The sequence below is a fragment of the Solanum lycopersicum genome, chromosome 9 (assembly GCF_036512215.1).
Source record: "Solanum lycopersicum chromosome 9, SLM_r2.1".
Taxonomy (NCBI): domain Eukaryota; kingdom Viridiplantae; phylum Streptophyta; class Magnoliopsida; order Solanales; family Solanaceae; genus Solanum; species Solanum lycopersicum.
The window spans coordinates 3,467,254-3,486,383 of NC_090808.1; the positions used below are offsets into that span (position 1 = coordinate 3,467,254).

The 19,130-nt window shown below is 33.6% G+C and overlaps 1 protein-coding gene across 1 annotated transcript; it reads left to right on the forward strand.

The window, feature by feature from the left end:
• Positions 1 to 540: 540 nt before the first annotated feature.
• On the forward strand, positions 541 to 3,113 carry SP9D (protein SELF PRUNING 9D). Its single transcript, NM_001329448.1, has 4 exons — positions 541 to 738; positions 1,271 to 1,332; positions 2,336 to 2,376; positions 2,896 to 3,113. The coding sequence occupies exons 1-4, from the start codon at positions 541 to 543 to the stop codon at positions 3,111 to 3,113; spliced, it is 519 nt and encodes a 172-aa protein (NP_001316377.1).
• Positions 3,114 to 19,130: the final 16,017 nt, after the last annotated feature.

Consider the following 19,130-nt stretch of genomic DNA (forward strand, 5'->3'; position numbering starts at 1 on the left):
TCAACTTTCTCATTGAGTTTTGTAATTGTACAACAAGAGTTAAATTTAGCTATGATATGACATCTTTTTGTCACAATCCAAATCCATAGCTAATATTGTCTATTTTGTCCTATAGGCTTCACATATTTCACTTCTAAACTACAAAATATTATCATAACTATTTTTTAAAAGGAAAATTTCATCAAGTAGTAATACTTTATAAGAATAGACTTCATTCTTACAATAACATAATTATATCATTTGTTACTCCCCACCCCACACATCAAAGTTATAGAATAGGTGTTGTGGGGGGTGGGTGGGGGTGGGGGTAGGGGAGGGGGAGTGTTAACAACAAAGAATTTTGTAATATTTTTTGAAGTTTCCTAAGGTCCCATGTTTTTATGCTTTCTTTTATTTATATTCTCCTATAATATGATGACTATAACTTAGTAGACACACATATATATAGGTGGCCCTCTAATCTAATTGTCCAATACAACTAAGTCTTTCTTCACAAAAAAAAATAATTTTTTAAAAATATTCTTTTCTTTTTTTCTCAATATGGCAAGAAGTTTAGAGCCTTTAATTGTTGGGAGAGTAATTGGTGATGTTATTGATTCATTCAATCCAACAATAAAAATGTCAATAACTTATAACAACAAATTAGTTTGCAATGGACATGAACTTTTCCCTTCTGTTGTTTCTTCTAGACCTAAAGTTGAAGTTCAAGGAGGAGATTTGAGAACTTTCTTCACACTGGTATTTTTATTTATTCGTTTATACATCTTTAGTCGAGGGTTTTTCAGAAACAATAATATCTCTATCTTCACTAGGTATGGAAAAGACGGTTGGTTGCGTACACACCACTCTTACCAAACTCTACTTATGGAATTACACTAAATTTATTGTTGTTGTTGTTTATATATACTAGTAGTATAAACTAATTTTAGAGGATCAAGCTATATATGTTATTCGATTTTTTTTTTAAAATATTGTTCACACTTGTATCGGATCCTTAAAGATGCACTGTTTTTGAAGGATCCAGACATATTCTAGTTCCTCAATATTTTTGAGAAGTCTGAGTAACAGAGCTATCGGATCATATTTACATGTTACAACATATAACTCTATCTTATTTTTGAGATTATGAACTCATTTTTGTAGAGTCTTATCTATAGATATCAATTGTTGATATAATAATGTAATTATTTTTAAAATATTGATGATATATATAACTTAATAAGGTCTTATAATATGCAAAAACAATTATCTTCTTCTTTTTATTATGTAGGTCATGACAGATCCTGATGTTCCTGGACCTAGTGATCCTTATATGAGAGAGCATCTACACTGGTATGCCCTAAATTAACCTATTAATGAATTAAAAAACGAGACGAGTTTAATTTATATACGCTGATGAAATAATTTTCTTATATATATTATCAAATCATTTAAATTACTGGTTAAAAGTTATTTGATAATATTATCGATGGATATTAATTAAACTCGAATTAAAAACATTTAAACTTACTATATGAAAAAGTACATGACAATCCCTCATCCAAATTACTAGCCAATGGCTATGCATATATACTACTAGATTTGGGGGTATATATATGAGGGTAAATGGGCAAAACAATACCCTTATGTACCAAAATAAGTATAGTTTTAACTTATTTCATGTCATTTCTCAATCTATATTCGAAATCTCAGAGAATACACTCATACTATTTTAAGGTCTTATTACCTCTGAACTTATTTTATTAATAATTTTCTATCTCTTTTCGATCTGCGTGACACTATCTTCTGGATCCGACTCGTGCTGACAATATTTTCAAACTACCTGGTTGATAGTGCCACATAGACCGAAAATAGATAGAAAATTATTTATAAAATAATTCCAAGGAAGATAATAGAATCTTAGTATAGTATAAATGTGTCTCTGAAATTTCAGATATAGATTGGGGGATGCTTATGCGTTTTCTATAAATATAAGATATAATCATTGAGTTATTCCCTTTTATTAAACTTTATCTTTTTTAGTTGAGCATTATTAAGAAAAAATAATTTTCTAATACAATGATATAGATGGAAACAATCACTAATTTTTATCTTTGAATTTCTAAATGGATAGTCATTTTAGAATCTTTTTTTCTGGTTAAAGTAACACTTATTTTGAGATGAAAGACATAAAACATAACAATATAAGTATTATCGTAGTGATTTCTTATGGATATATAATCAATACTAAAAAATTAAATAAAATTATTTTAGCTACGAGCAATTTTACAACAAAGTTTATTACTAATTCTAAAATAAAATAAAATTGAGAGTGGTTTACTGATTGTTTTGACAGGATAATTACTGATATTCCAGGTACAACTGATGCTACTTTTGGTAAGTTAAGTATTTTCTGCAAGAAGATAAAATAATATAATTTTTTCTAGTAATTTAAATATTATATGTGAATATTGTAAGTTAAACATGAAGTTCACAAGGAGAGTATATGATTATATGATTAATTAAAGATTTAGACAAAATTAAAGGGTATTTTTGGTACGACGTAAAAATAACTTTTTAGAAAATATTTTTGCGAGTATATTATTTATTAATGTTTTATACTAATATAGAAGTCGTTATTTTTAGGGAAAAAAAGTTCTTTTCAAAATATGAAATAAATTTCTAGCCTAGGGACGAAAGTCTTTTTTTTTTTTATAACTATAGTAAACGTAAAATCACGTAATTAAAACATTTATAATAATAAAAGATAAAAGATCTATATTGGTTTTACCAATTAGTACATATTAGGTTTTAGTCACGTTAATATGTTTACTTTTTTGTTCTAATATTAGTAATTATCTATTAATCTTGTAATAGCTAATTTTTTTATTTTTTTTTTGTAATTGATTAAAATAGGAAGAGAATTGGTGAGCTATGAGACCCCAAGGCCAAATATTGGGATTCATAGGTTTGTGTTTGTTCTCTTCAAGCAAAAAAGCAGAAGTTCAGTTAGTCAACCAACTTCGAGAGATCATTTCAACACTCGAAATTTCGCTCAAGAGAATAATCTTGAACAACCTGTTACTGCGGTTTTTTTCAATGCACAACGTGAAACCGCTGCGCGAAGACGCTAAGTAAATATTGATATTTCATCTAAGTCATTTTTCTTAGAACTATCTTGATCCAACTTTGAATTTCTTAGTAGTGTTTGATTGAATATTTTTTTTTAAAAAAAAATGTATCAAAACCATTGAAATATCATCGAGTGTTGTCATGTATTTAAATATTTTTCAGTCAGAAAGTTTTTCCTTTATATTAGCCTTTTTATTGAATCTTAATTTATATGATATTTTTTTTTTAAAATGACTTCTTATGTAAATTAAAATATTTAAATTAAGTCATGCCTTTAATGAAATGACAACAGAAATATCTCTTACATGTTTTATTTTTTAAAACCTATAAATAATTCTTTCTCAAAAGTTAGTAGTGCGTTTTTCAATTTTTCAATGTTTGACTGGAATCGTATCTTTTTTCCTTAGGAAAATATGAAGTTTCTAATAAGTGAGTGTTGTCATGTATTTAAATATTTTTCAGTCAGAAAGTTTTTCCTTTATATTAGCCTTTTTATTGAATCTTAATTTATATGATATTTTTTTAAAATATTTCTTTTTTAAAATGACTTCTTATGTAAATTAAAATATTTAAATTAAGTCATGCCTTTAATGAAATGACAACAGAAATATCTCTTACATGTTTTATTTTTTAAAACCTATAAATAATTCTTTCTCAAAAGTTAGTAGTGCGTTTTTCAATTTTTCAATGTTTGACTGGAATCGTATCTTGAAAAAGATTTTTCCTTAGGGAAATATGAAGTTTCTAATAAGTGAGTGATATTTTCACATTCATTGTATCGATCCTTATTACATCTACCACCCCCACTCTTTCATTCCTACCCCCCCCCCCCCCCGGCCACCCGCCATTGATTAGATTATAATACTATATATCAGATATATTTTGTGTCAACTCAAATTTTATTACATAACTATAATCAAACCTTTGTATAATAGTGTCGTTCTCTGAATATTTTTTTGGATATTAAAATAAGATGATGTTATACAAAAACATATAATATCAAAGCCGAAACTAGATAAAACTAAACCTTTTGTAAATGTTATTATAAAAGATGATTGTTATAAAAAGGTTTGACTATATATATAAATACACTAAACGACATTTAAAATGCCAAGAATTTGTTAGTTTAATCTTCACCTGAGCAAAATAATATTTACATATGATAAAGATCAAATAAGGTGCATATATTAACTCATATAAATTGAAATAGAGAAATCGGAGTACATGATTTGTTTATTTGTGGACAGTATTTGAATATTGAAAACCCTAAAAGACATTACAAACATAGTTCATACTTTTTTTCCCTAGTTGTGCACGTAGAATAATTATTACAACTTTTGAAATTGATTGAATATATTGACACCACACTTGTTCTTTTGTGTATATACGTACCTTTTCTGCTTTCAACACAAAAAAGGGTCATTTTGGTAGGGACAACTGATAATTGTGGTTGATTATATTGACGATAGATATAATAATGATAATTATCGATAATGAATGACATAAGTTGTTATGGTAATATAATTGACGATTGTGATTGTAAATATATGATGAATGATAATTATCGATAAAGAATGATACAAGTTGTTATGGTAATATAATTGACGATTGTGGTTGTAAATATATGATGACTAATAAAAGCGGACTGACATAAATAATTAAGATGTACATTCACCCATTAATTTCGAAATATAAGAAAAAGTTTATTTTTATATAAAAAAAAATAGGAAACATAAGAAAGTGCATCTTTAGAAGGAATAGATAAGACCTACAATCATTTTTTACATTTTTTATCACCACAAGTTAAAAGGGTTTATTTATAATAATATTAAAACTGCTAAATAGAGGGATTCAAACTCATAACTATTCAATCTATTATTAACTAATTAAATATGATATTATTTATTACTCGTCATTAAAAAGTTTGCTAATATTTAATCAAGATGACGTTGGTGAACCTAGACTCCTCAAATTCAGAGTCTGCCTCTGGTGGCTATTAATCAGAAAGACTCATAGTTGGTGATGTTGATGATTAAGAATATTGATAGTTGATAATGATGAATGATGACGGTGTTACTCAATAAGGGGTGACTTGATAAGCCTAAGTATAATATAAGACATTAACCTAAGGCCCCTTAATTTGAGAGACTCGTTTTTAAAGAAATATAGGTTACATATATTTATTTTTTTTAAAAATATTGAATATTATTTGTAAAAAGTTATATAATTTTCATAAGAGAGAAACAATTATTAGAAGTCTGACAAATTTATAATTTTATATGTCTCAAGAAAGATTAAACGAAAGGATTATAATGAACTTCAATAAAAAAAATTAAAAGTTAAAGCATTCGTTGGAATGTTGACTTTTGACCACTTATGAACTCATGGTCAAACATCTTTTCATAAATACTTTAATTTAACAAAATAAACATAAAAATTAGATTATGTCTAAGAAGTTCATAATTACAAAAATAAAATAAAAAAGTTATTTACAAAATAGTTATTCCAAATGAAAAAATTACTAAAAGTGCCATGGTCGACTTTAATCATGGCCCAATGTTATCACCCAAATCCAAAGGGCCTTTAGCCCATCAGAATTTAAATGGGCTTTTGGCCCACTTAGCTACTTAACCAAACAAAAAGATGATATTGAATTGGATTATAACTATTTTTTAAAGTATTATATTTCATGTAAGTTATATACCTTTGGGATATTCACATAATTGTATTTAATACTAGCAAAGACTTGCCTGTGTCAGTGTCACGCCTCGAGTCTACACCCTTGACGTGGCCCGAATTCACACAGTTGTATTTAATACTAGCAAAGACTGTCATGTGTCAGTGTCACGCCTTGAGTCTATACCCTTGACGTGGCCCGAATTCCACATAATTGTATTTAATATTAAACTCACATATACTTGATTGAATACAATTGATAAATGATACATTTTGAATAGATTTCTTCTTATTGGCAAGAGAGAGAGGAGGAAGGATTTGCTATATATAAAAACAAACATATTGCTCCATTTTTATATAATATTTTTAAAACTCCAACTATTTTCCGTAAATAAGTTGCTAATTTTTAGTAGGTCCATGATTTTTCCTCAAATTATAACAACATATTTTTCTTGATTTCTCACTCGGGGTCTTGTATTCATATTGGGATTCGATTAATCCGTGTTCACGTCACGTAAGGTCCATTTAAGGGATAAATACTTTTTAAAAAGAGTTTTACATACTTAATGCTCGAACTTGAAACCTATGATCAAAGGTGCAGGGATCTTATACATCATACTGCAATGCTTGTTAATAACAACACGTAGTTAAATATTAATCTGGTACCCGTAAAACACGAGCCGAATTGACCCATTTCGAGCAAACTCAAGGGAGTTGAGTGGAAGCCCATTAACCCTACTATTGGGCCCAAACCCAGTTGGCCCAACCAACCTTTGGCTGATTTTATTGAAAATATTAAAAAAGATATATATTGCAATTGAAAAGATTTTTCTTTTTCCTAATAAGCACTAAAACCAAATGGAAACTATTCATAATAGCTTACAAAGTAAAAACTCTTAAATCTTAAAAACATTCTTCCTATATTAATAATATAAGTTAATTGTCTATCCTTTTCAAGGTTTTACCAAAAACTTATACAGTTAACAAAATTACTTAATTGTATTACAATGTAAACAATTGTCATATTTTATTATATTTTAAATGTATCTTTACCCAAATGAAACGTGTAAGTTGATATACATTAAAGTGTATCTGAATTATTGAGAGTTTATGCAATCTCCACTCAAGTCAATTAATCAGATAGTTCATGTTTAATACCTTTATACGACAAATGCTACACAAAATCTAAATTATTTAAAATTATACATTTCAAATATCGAATGGTTAACAAAAGTTACGTTTGAAAGGAATATTTGTTAACACCCAATTTTGACCCTCCATAATATAAATCAATCGTCGAGTTTCCTAAATTTTAAACGATTTAAATTAATTAGTTTTTATAAAGTTCAAAATATAATTTCAAGTATTTGAATTAGTTTTGGTCGTTTTTATAATGTTTAATAATAAATATGTTTTTTTAAAAAAAAATATAATTAGTTTATTTTATGAATATTTGGAAATCGTCTAAAAAGATTTTGTTTTAATATCTGGTTATTTAGTTTAATTATTCAGTAGTCTATTTTTAGGGTTAATTAGTTCATAATTAAGTAGATTATTTTATTTCGTTAATGTTATGATGTTCTTTAATTAATTTATATTAATTCATTAGTCAATTCCTTAAACCCATTTGAGGGGATAATAGGATCTTAGTATAATATAAGTGTGTCTCTGATATCTCGGGCATAGGTTAAGGAGGTACTTATTCATTATCCCTAAAAAATGAGGCCCCTTAAATTTGGGGGCCTAGTATGCGTGTCTTTTTTTAACACTGTCGATTATTTTTTTAACTTATTTATTTTATTTAAAGCATATGCTAATGGAGAAAGTGAAGGATTAATATTGGAGAAGCCATTTAGTATGGGAGAAAGCATAACAAAGGAAAAAATCAATTCAATTTCTCCCTTTACTAATTTTCCATCATTGCATGTTGACAATGAAATTGACTTGATTTTAAAGTTGATTGGCTTGGAGCAAATAATGAAGAATTTAGGAGTTGAGAGGTATTTTCTATTTTCTCTTTTTTATATAATTATATTGATTGATATAAGAAAAAAAAGTTTTTTATTTTTTTAAAAAGAACATAATTAATTGTGTTTTTTTATAATTAAATAGGGCAAAATTATATGGATGGCAAGATACATATACATTTACAAAGGCAATTGGTGAAATGATAATAAATAATATGAGAGATGAAACTTCAATACTTATTTTTCGACCCTCAGTAATAACAAATTGCTATAAAGAGCCTTTTTCAGGATGGATATAAGGATATAGGTGATAATATATTGTAAAAATTTACAATCAGTAATAACAAATTGCTATAAAGAGCCTTTTTCAGGATGGATTTAAGGATATAGGTGATAATATATTGTATTAAAATTTACAATCGTGCTTAAAATTTATAATTGAACACTTGAAGTGTAAGTTTTACCGAACTAACCCCTCCCTCATGACGAGTCCCAAAACGAATCCCAACAAAACCTTTTAAAACACTCGATAATATTATTATATCTTTAATTAACGATCAGACGTCCGATGAATTAAACAAATGTCAGGCAAAATAAAATATATGGTCAATAATATTACTGGTATCATCATGTGGTAGTTGTTATAGCTTTGATTGTTGATGACATATACACAGCCAAAATAAAATATTTAATTAATGTCATTACACTTTCCCTTTTTAGAAATATAAGAGACCATTTTGGATCATATCCCAAAACATTCCAATTTTGGAAATTACAAAAATATGCTTCTTTTCTAAAAATTTGATTGATTAAATTTTTTCAACCTTATTATTAAGAATTCGATTTTCCATCTTTTTATTTTTATTTTTTAATTTTATTTTCTTTTACTTGTCTTGTATACTTAGAAAAATGTCTTCTTTTTTACTGTTTTATATTTAGTAAAATCAAAAAATGATTTATAACTTATTTTTTAATTTTAATATAATTATTTTCTAAAATATTATTTTTGTTTTTCCCAATAGCATGTCTTTATTTATTATAGTATTATAGAAACATTTTTATTTGTGTTTCATTTAATTTGCATTGAATTAGACATAACACTTGTTCTATATTTGTTGGTTAATGAGTATTCTATTGTAAAAATAGTAGTTATGAACACATCGTCTTTATAGCCAATTTGTCACGACCCAAAATCACGAGTCGTGATGGCACCTATATTCCCAACCAATAGGTAAGCCAACCAACATGTTTTTAACAAACTTAACTAACAAAGAAGTGAAAAGACAACAATTTCCAAATCTCCAACACTGAGTTCTTATAAGTACGAATGCGGAAAACTGGAAAAAAGTACTACCCAAAAAATGGTGTCATGAGTACAAGAGCTTCTAAAATACGATGCAAGTCTGATACTAAAAGACAAATCTAACATAAGGGATATCCTGTCTGAATACTGAATAACAGAATAAGTAAAAGATAGAGGGAGGTGTGGGCCACGGAACAGCCAAGCAGCTCACCACAACTCCAAGAACTTCAAGCCGGACTCAATTTGCTCCACGAGATGTGCTCCTACTCGGAATCGAATCTGCACCACAAAGAGTGCAACAAGCGTAGTATGAGTACGAAACCACGTGTACCCAGTATGTCTCATTGACCTACAACGAAGAAGTAGTGACAAGAGTTTATATAAGAAAATAAGTTCTTAAATTATACAAGTATATATATATATATTACACTCACTATTTAAGTTTCATCAATAAAGGAAATCAACATTTAATATTTTCCAAACACCAAACGAAACATATAGTCATCAAGAATGAATGATGGGATGAAATGCAATGCAATATGATGTCATGTAATGATATGTCTCAGAATACCCAATACTCACTCAATCGTATATACATGATACTCCTCGGAAATACATCGAGAGTTCATGACCCATAGGGGACTCGCGAGGTACATATACCGACACGGACGATCTCCACGTGTATGTGCGGACGATTTCAACGCACTATCATAATATCAAACAATTTTCGCACGGATGGTCTCCACGTGCCCAAATTAAAATCTTAACATCTCACCATCCCCAGCACGGACGATCTCCACGTGCCCAACTTATACTCAGTCTCATCTCGATGCATGTGCACAATATTGTTTCAATAGAGGGAATGATGATGCATCTCAATCAATCAATATGAATATAATACATAACCACCTCAATTATCTCAACTATACGGGTGAAATAAATAAAACACAATCACACAAGGAATTCAAGTCAATAATATATTAGCTAATGCCCATATGCTTTGGCATTCTCAAATTTCAATCCACATTCTATAATAGTATTTTCCTTTTTATAACACCGGTACTCGTACCAATGCCCGTCACACCATTGATACGAGACCACCATCTTTCGCCCTTACCCCTTTGTCTATTTTCATTTTTAATTTTTAATTAGGAAAACGTCCTTCAACAAGTCTAAAAAAAAAGTCTTAACATACCTTAAATGCCGAACTCGTGTCACCAATCTTCAAGATTTTTCCTTTCCCTTTCGCAAAGCTTCGGAACGTTCCCAATCTATCCATTGTGCAATATTCGTAAGTAAGCGAGTTCATAGGTTATATGTCTAACCTAAACTCCAAACTCACTCATGTATCCAATCAAGCTCCTACTCTTGATATATTTTATATGTCAAGATTGTACTTACTAAATTTCAAGCCTACTGTCAAGCCTCAACTCCTCAAAATATTATGATTCTAATAATACTCATGTAACACAATACCACCAAAATTTTGTTAGCTATATCCATATACTTTATGGAGTATTACTATATGAAAATTAAAAATGAAATAAAAGTTTAAAGCCAATAAGTAGTTTGATGTAACTTACTTAAATAAATAATGTCTATGGAATTTTTCCGCAGGTTTCATATATGAAATCAAGCTTTTGTTTGCCAAAGATTCCCCCCCCCTTTTTTCCCCCAATGGTTATGCCTAATTCTTATTAAATAATTACACATGATAATAATTAATATAAACATTCTCCTCTACTCTAATCCAACACCCTCAATACTTACGGTAACTCACTTAATTTACCTGCTAGTCATTAGGAATAAATTAAATTAACAAGTTGTACAACCCAAAAAAATTTCCAGCAATACCTACTATTAATAATATCCTTCATCGTCAATATGAAGATTTATATAATCCAATGCAATAAAAAAAAACTTAATTCTCTAAAGATAACATACTAATACTAGTGACTAAATTCTGTAAATAAATAAATTAATACCCATTTTCACTAGTTAACAAACAAGAAAATGCACTTTAAATGTGAGATCCTTCATTCTTTTCTTTAATTTTAATCAGTTCAATTGCTTAATTCCCAAAGAATTGGTCATGTCATCTGCCACTTTCATAATGAGCCTCATTAATGGGCATTCAATGCTCCCCCCTTAGGTTGATAAAGTTATCACATAAATAAAAAAAATGGTTCTTTTCCGTTCCTTCACAAGGGATCTGAACAGATCCAAAAATAATCTATTTTCTCATATACACACCAACAAATAATTTAAAATAACAATTTAATTCACTTGACAATATACTCAAATGAAGAATTGAAAAGTTTGAGAATAAATCGTTCACCTGAAGTCGACGGTTTCTTTTCCCCTACACGTTTTGCCAGAATATATTAATGGGGTTATGCTAATCATTCATTTATATTAATTTACTAAATGGGCTATGTGAAAAAAAAGGTTTTAACTAAATTAGGTGTTGATCTGGCCCATTAAGTATGCAACTATATTAAATATTTAACACATATCTGACAACTAAATAATCGTGGTTACCGAATATTTCAATTTTTTTAATTTTAAATTCTACGGAAAGAGTCAAGATAGTTTGAGTTCTCCAAACGACCTAGCGGGCTGTTACATCACCTACCACTTAAACAAACGTTCCTCCTCGAACGGAAAAAGAAAAGAACTAACCTGGATGCTCAAAAAGATGAGGATAATTACTCCTTATGTCTGACTCTGTCTCCCATGTAGCCTCCTCCACTGGACGGTGCTTCCACTGAACCTTTACTGAAGCAATCTCCTTGGACCTTAGCTTCCGAATTTGCCTATCCAGAATGGAGATCGGCTCTTCCTCAACAGTCAAATTCTGATCAAGTAACACTGAATCCCATTGAATCACATGATCCCCACCCTGATGATACTTCTTAAGCATGGAGATATGAAATACAGGATGAACACCTGACAAACCAGGTGGCAAAGCCAACTGATACGCCACCTCACCAATACGCTCAATAATCTCGAAAGGACCAATATACCTTGGGCTCAACTTGCCCTTCTTTCCAAACCTCATCACACCCTTCATGGGTGAAACCTTCAATAAAACCCTCTCTCCAACCATAAACTCTAAATCACGAATCTTTCGATCTGCATAACTCTTTTGCCTACTCTGAGCCATGAGAAGTCTATCTTGGATCAACTTGACCTTGTCCAAGGACTCCCTCAACAAATCTGTACCCCATGGTCTAACCTCAAATGCATCAAACCAGCCAATTGGAGATCGACATCTCCTGCCATACAGAGCCTCAAATGGTGCCATCTCAATGCTCGAGTGATAACTATTATTGTAAGCAAACTCTGCTAGAGGCAAGAACTGGTCCCACTGACCACCAAAGTCAATCACACATGCCCGCAACATATCCTCAAGAACCTGAATAGTTCGCTCAGATTGACCATCAGTCTAAGGGTGAAAGGCTGTACTAAGATCCACTCGAGTGCCTAACTCTTTCTGCATAGACCGCCAGAAATGAGATGTAAATTGGGTGCCACGATCTGAAATAATAGATATAGGAACCCCATGCAAACGAACTATCTCTTGAATATAGATCTTGGCTAACTTCTCTGAGTTATAGGTAGTCTGAACTGGTACAAAGTGTGCAGACTTAGTCAGTCGATCCACGATGACCCATATAGCATCAAACTTACCCAAGGTACGTGGCAACCCTACCACAAAGTCCATAGCAATGCGCTCCCACTTCCACTCAGGTATGGGCATCCTCTGAGTCATACCTCCAGGCTTTTGGTGTTCATACTTCACTTGCTGACAATTCAAACATCGAGATACAAAATCTACTATGTCCCTCTTCATACGACACCACCAATAGTGTTGCTTCAAGTCACGATACATCTTAGTAGCCCCCGGATAAATAGAGTACCTCAAACTATGAGCCTCCTCTATGATCAATCTAGTCAAATCACCTATACGAGGAACACATATACGACCCTTAATCCTCAAAACTCCCTCACTATCAAGAATTGCAGCCTTGGCTTCTCCTTTTAAAACCTTGTCCCTAATCTTACATAAATCACCATCATCAAACTGTTGAGCCCGAATCTGCTCCAACAAGGATGACCTAGCCTCCATATAAGCCAACACCTTACCAGATTCTGAAATATCAAGTCTCACAAAGCTATTGGCCAGGGATTGGACATCCCTAGCTAAAGGACGCTCGCCAACCTGTAACATGGCTAGACTACACATACTTACCGCCTTCCGACTCAAGGCATCTGCTACAACATTTGCTTTGCCTGGGTGATAAAGAATAGTCATATCGTAGTCTTTGAGCAACTCCAATCATCTCCTCTGCCTCAAATTGAGATCCCTCTGATTGAATATATACTGGAGACTACGATGATCCGTGAACACCTCACAATGCACACCATAAAGATAATGCCTCCAAATCTTTAATGCAAACACAACAGACGCCAACTCTAAATCATGAATAGGGTAGTTCTTCTCATGAACCTTTAACTGCCTCGAAGCATAAGCTATCACCCTTCCCTTCTGCATCAACACACAACCAAGACCAATCCGAGAAGCATCACAATATACAACAAAACCCTCTCCCTCCACGGGTAGGGTCAAAATTGGAGCAGTAGTCAATAAAGTTTTGAGCCTTTGGAAACTAACCTCACATTCGTCAGACCACTGAAAAGTCACCTCCTTTTGTGTCAATCTAGTTAATGGAGATGCAATGGATGAGAAACCCTCAACAAACCGTCGATAATAACCTGCAAGGCCCAAGAAACTCCGAATCTCAGTAACTGAAGTAGGTCTAACCCAATCTATAACCGCCTCAATCTTCTTAGGATCCACCATGATACCCTCCTTGGACACTACATGTCCCAAGAATGCTACCGAACTAAGCCAAAACTCACACTTTGAAAACTTTGCATAAAGCTTCTTCTCCTTTAGAATCCCAAGAACAATCCTCAAATGATGCTCATGCTCCTCCTTAGTGCGTGAGTATATTAATATATCATCTATGAAGACAATAACAAAGGAATCTAAATACGGTCTGAACACTCCATTCATCAAGTCCATAAAAGCTGCTGGGGCATTAGTCAGTCCGAAAGACATCACCAAAAACTCGTAATGACCATAACATGTTCGAAAAGCCGTCTTAGGGATATCCTCTGCCCTAACCTTCAGCTGATGATAGCCAGATCTCAAGTCAATTTTGGAGAAAACTGAAGCACCCTGCAACTGATCAAATAAATCATCAATACGAGGTATCGGATACTTATTTCTGATGGTTACCTTGTTCAACTGCCGATAGTCAATACACATACACATAGATCCATCTTTCTTCTTCACAAATAACACTGGAGCACCCCAAGGAGATACACTTGGTCTAATAAAACCTTTGCTCAACAAATCCTGCAGCTGCTCCTTCAACTCTTTCAATTCAGCTGGTGCCATACGATAAGGAGGAATGGAAATAGGCCGAGTGCCTGGCTCCACATCAATACAAAAATCAATATCTCGATCTGGTGGAAGACCTGGCAAATCGGTCGAAAATACTTCTGAAAATTCACTCACTACTGGAATAGACTCAAGCAAAGGAGTCTCAATACTAGTATCTCGAATGTGGGCCAAGTACACCAAACATCCCCTCTGTACCAACTGACGAGCCTTAAGGAATTATATCACACCCTTAGAAGGATGACTAAGAGTACCTCTCCATTCTACTATAGGAATTCCAGGCATAGCTAAAGTGATGGTCTTGGCATGACAATTTAAAATTGCGTAGTAAGAAGATAACCAATCTATACCAAGAATCACATCAAAATCTATCATTTCTAAGACCTTGAGATCTGCATGAGTGTCATACCCCATCAAAGTAACAGTAGATAAACGATACACTTGATTTACAACTACAGAATCCCCGACAGGAGTAGAAACACGTATTGGCAAATCAAGAGACTCACACAATATATCCAGACTAGGAGCAAAATATGTGGACACATAAGAATAAGTAGAGCCTGGATCAAATAATACAGTAGCTGGTCGATGACAAACCAGAATAATACCTGTGATAACAGCATTTGAGGCTTCAACCTCTGGCCTACCTGGAAAAGCATAACAGTGAGAACGACCTCCATCAGATTGTGAACCTCCACGACCACCACCTCGACCAGAAGGAGAACCACCTCTACCATTCTGTGCACCACCCCTAGCTGGAGGTTGTGCAACCCTGGAAGTCGAAGCCTGAGAACCCTGATGTAAACCACCACGTCTGGTCCTAGGGCAGTCTCTCACAAAGTGTCCCATATCACCACACTCAAAGCAACCCCTACGAAACGCAGGCTGATGAGAGGAACCCGAATGACCAGAATGCCCTCCATGAACTACAGGTCTAGAAGATGAACCCTGCGAAGTATGTACAGAGCTCGAAGAGTTATGCCCAGCGTAACTAGCCTCAGACGCTGGTATAGCAGCATGAATGGGTCTGCTGGACTGAGGGTGATAACCTCTGCCCAAGTAACCCCGACTCCTAGGCGGAGCACCACCATAATCACCTGAATAACGAGTCGTCTTGCCCTCTCGCTGCTCAAATCACTCACGTCGAATCATCTCCAACTCCTTAGAAGCATCCACCACTTTCTGGAATGGAACACCAGAAGCAGCAACCTGAGAAACTCCTAGACGGATCGGAATAATCAGCCCCTTTACAAACCTTCTCACTCTCTCAGCCTCTGTGGGAAGTATCATCGAAGCATGCCTAGCCAAGGCATGAAATTTACCCTCATATTCTGCAACTGACATACCATTTTGCTGCAAACCCTCAAACTCGGCCCTCTTGCGCTCCCTCTCACTGCGTGGAACAAATTTGGATAGAAATACCTGAGTAAACTCAGTCCAGGATAGTGGATGAGATCCGGCTGGCCTACTACTAATATAATCCCTCCATCACTGCTTAGCAGAGCCAGTCATCTGAAACGTTGTGTAGTCAACTCCATGAGACTCCACTAATCCAAGATTATGCAACCTCTCATGACAACTAACTATAAACTCATATGCATCCTCAGCTAAGTCACCAGTATAAGTAGGATGATTCATTAGTCTGAACCTCCCAAACATCTTTTGCTCATCAATAGTCATAGAAGGCCTGTTCACCAAATGTGATGTCATATCTGGAAACTCCATACTATCCAAACGAGGAGCTACAGCGGCAGCTGGCTGAGTCTTGGGAGTCTGAGAATCTGGAGCAACTATCGGATCTGGAGTTTGACCTCCAACACGGGTCTGTGAGCCATCAGAAGTGACAGGCAAAGCTCCTGCCTGGGCCATCCCCTCTAGGATTCCTAACATACGAGCCAGGGTATCTTGAAGCACTGGGGGAACAATAGTACTGGTTGGAGCCTGAGCTGGCCCATCCCCCTCGACACGATCTTGCACATCCCCATGAAGAACATCTGCATCAGGAGGTACGGTCCTATCATGACCACGGGTAGCTATTGGTACTTGACCACCCACAGGTGCTGCAATACGGCCCCTACCCCGTCCTCGAGCTCGTCCCCTACCTCTACCTCGGATAGTGTTCCCAGAAGCAGGCACAGGAAAAGGATCCTGACCACCACTTGCCGATGTACGATTCCTCGCCATCTGAGAGAGAATGAGATATCAAGATTAGAATTTGTACAAGGTCAAGTGTGCACGATAATGAATAAAAGAACAGAATATTTCCTAAATGTCCTATAGCCTCTCGAAGATAGGTATGGACGTCTTCATACCGATCCGCAAGACTCTACTAGACATTGCCCTTGTACCCTTGAGACCGATGAACCTAGGGCTCTGATACCAAACTTGTCACGACCCAAAATCACGAGTCGTGATGGAACCTATATTCCCAACCAATAGGTAAGCCAACCAACATATTTTTAACAAACTTAACTAACAAAGAAGTGAAAAGACAACAATTTCCAAATCTCCAACACTGAGTTCTTATAAGTACGAATGCGGAAAACTGAAAAAAAGTACTACCCAAGAAATGGTGTCATGAGTACAAGAGCTTCTAAAATACGATGCAAGTTTGATACTAAAAGGCAAATCTAACATAAGGGATATCCTGTCTGAATACTGAATAACAGAATAAGTAAAAGATAGAGGGAGGTGTGGGCCACGGAACAGCCAAGCAGCTCACCACAACTCCAAGAACTTCAAGCCGGACTCGATTTGCTCCACGAGATGTGCTCCTACTCGGAATCGAATCTGCATCACAAAGAGTGCAACAAGCGTAGTATGAGTACGAAACCACGTGTACCCAGTATGTCTCATTGACCGACAACGAAGAAGTAGTGACGGGAGTTTATATAAGAAAATAAGTTCTTAAATTATACAAGTATATATATATATATATTACACTCACTATTTAAGTTTCATCAATAAAGGAAATCAACATTTAATATTTTCCAAACACCAAACAAAACATATAGTCATCAAGAATGAATGATGGGATGAAATGCAATGCAATATGATGTCATGTAATGATATGTCTCAGAATACCCAATACTCACTCAATCGTATATACATGATACTCCTCGGAAATACATCGAGAGTTCATGACCCATAGGGGACTCGCGAGGTCCATATACCGACACGGACGATCTCCACGTGTCTGTGCGGACGATCTCAACGCACTATCATAATATCAAACAATTTTCGCACGGACGGTCTCCACGTGCCCAAATTACAATCTTAACATCTCACCATCCCCAGCACGAACGATCTCCACGTGCCCAACTTATACTCAGTCTCATCTCGATGCATGTGCACAATATTGTTTCAATAGAGGGAATGATGATGCATCTCAATCAATCAATATGAATATAATACATAACCACCTCAATTATCTCAACTATACGGGTGAAATAAATAAAACACAATCACACAAGGAATTCAAGTCAAGAATATATCAGCTAATGCCCATATGCTTTGGCATTCTCAAATTTCAACCCACATTCTAAAATAGTATTTTTCTTTTTATAACACCGGTACTCGTACCAATGCCCATCACACCATTGATACGAGACCACCATCTTTCCCCCTTACCCCTTTGTCTATTTTCATTTTTAATTTTTAATTAGGAAAACGTCCTTCAACAAGTCTAAAAAAAAAGTCTTAACATACCTTAAATGCCGAACTCGTGTCACCAATCTTCAAGATTTTTCCTTTCCCTTTCGCAAAGCTTCGGAACGTTCCCAATCTATCCATTGTGCAATATTCGTAAGTAAGCGAGTTCATAGGTTATATGTCTAACCTAAACTCCAAACTCACTCATGTATCCAATCAAGCTCCTACTCTTGATATATTTTATATGTCAAGATTGTACTTACTAAATTTCAAGCCTACTGTCAAGCCTCAACTCCTCAAAACATTATGATTCTAATAATACTCATGTAACACAATACCACCAAAATTTTGTTAGCTATATCCATATACTTTATGGAGTATTACTATATAAAAATTAAAAATGAAATAAAAGTTTAAAGCCAATAAGTAGTTTGATGTAACTTACTTAAATAAATAATGTCTATGGAATTTTTCCGCAGGTTTCATATATGAAATCAAGCTTTTGTTTTCCAAAGATTCCCCCCCTTTTTTTTCCCCAATGGTTATGCCTAATTCTTATTAAATAATTACACATGATAATAATTAATATAAACATTCTCCTCTACTCTAATCCAACACCCTCAATACTTACGGTAACTCACTTAATTTACCTGCTAGTCATTAGGAATAAATTAAATTAACAAGTTGTACAACCCAAAAAAATTTCCAGCAATACCTACTATTAATAATATCCTTCATCGTCAATATGAAGATTTATATAATCCAATGCAATAAAAAAAAACTTAATTCTCTAAAGATAACATACTAATACTAGTGACTAAATTCTGTAAATAAATAAATTAATACCCATTTTCACTAGTTAACAAACAAGAAAATGCACTTTAAATGTGAGATCCTTCATTCTTTTCTTTAATTTTAATCGGTTCAATTGCTTAATTCCCAAAGAATT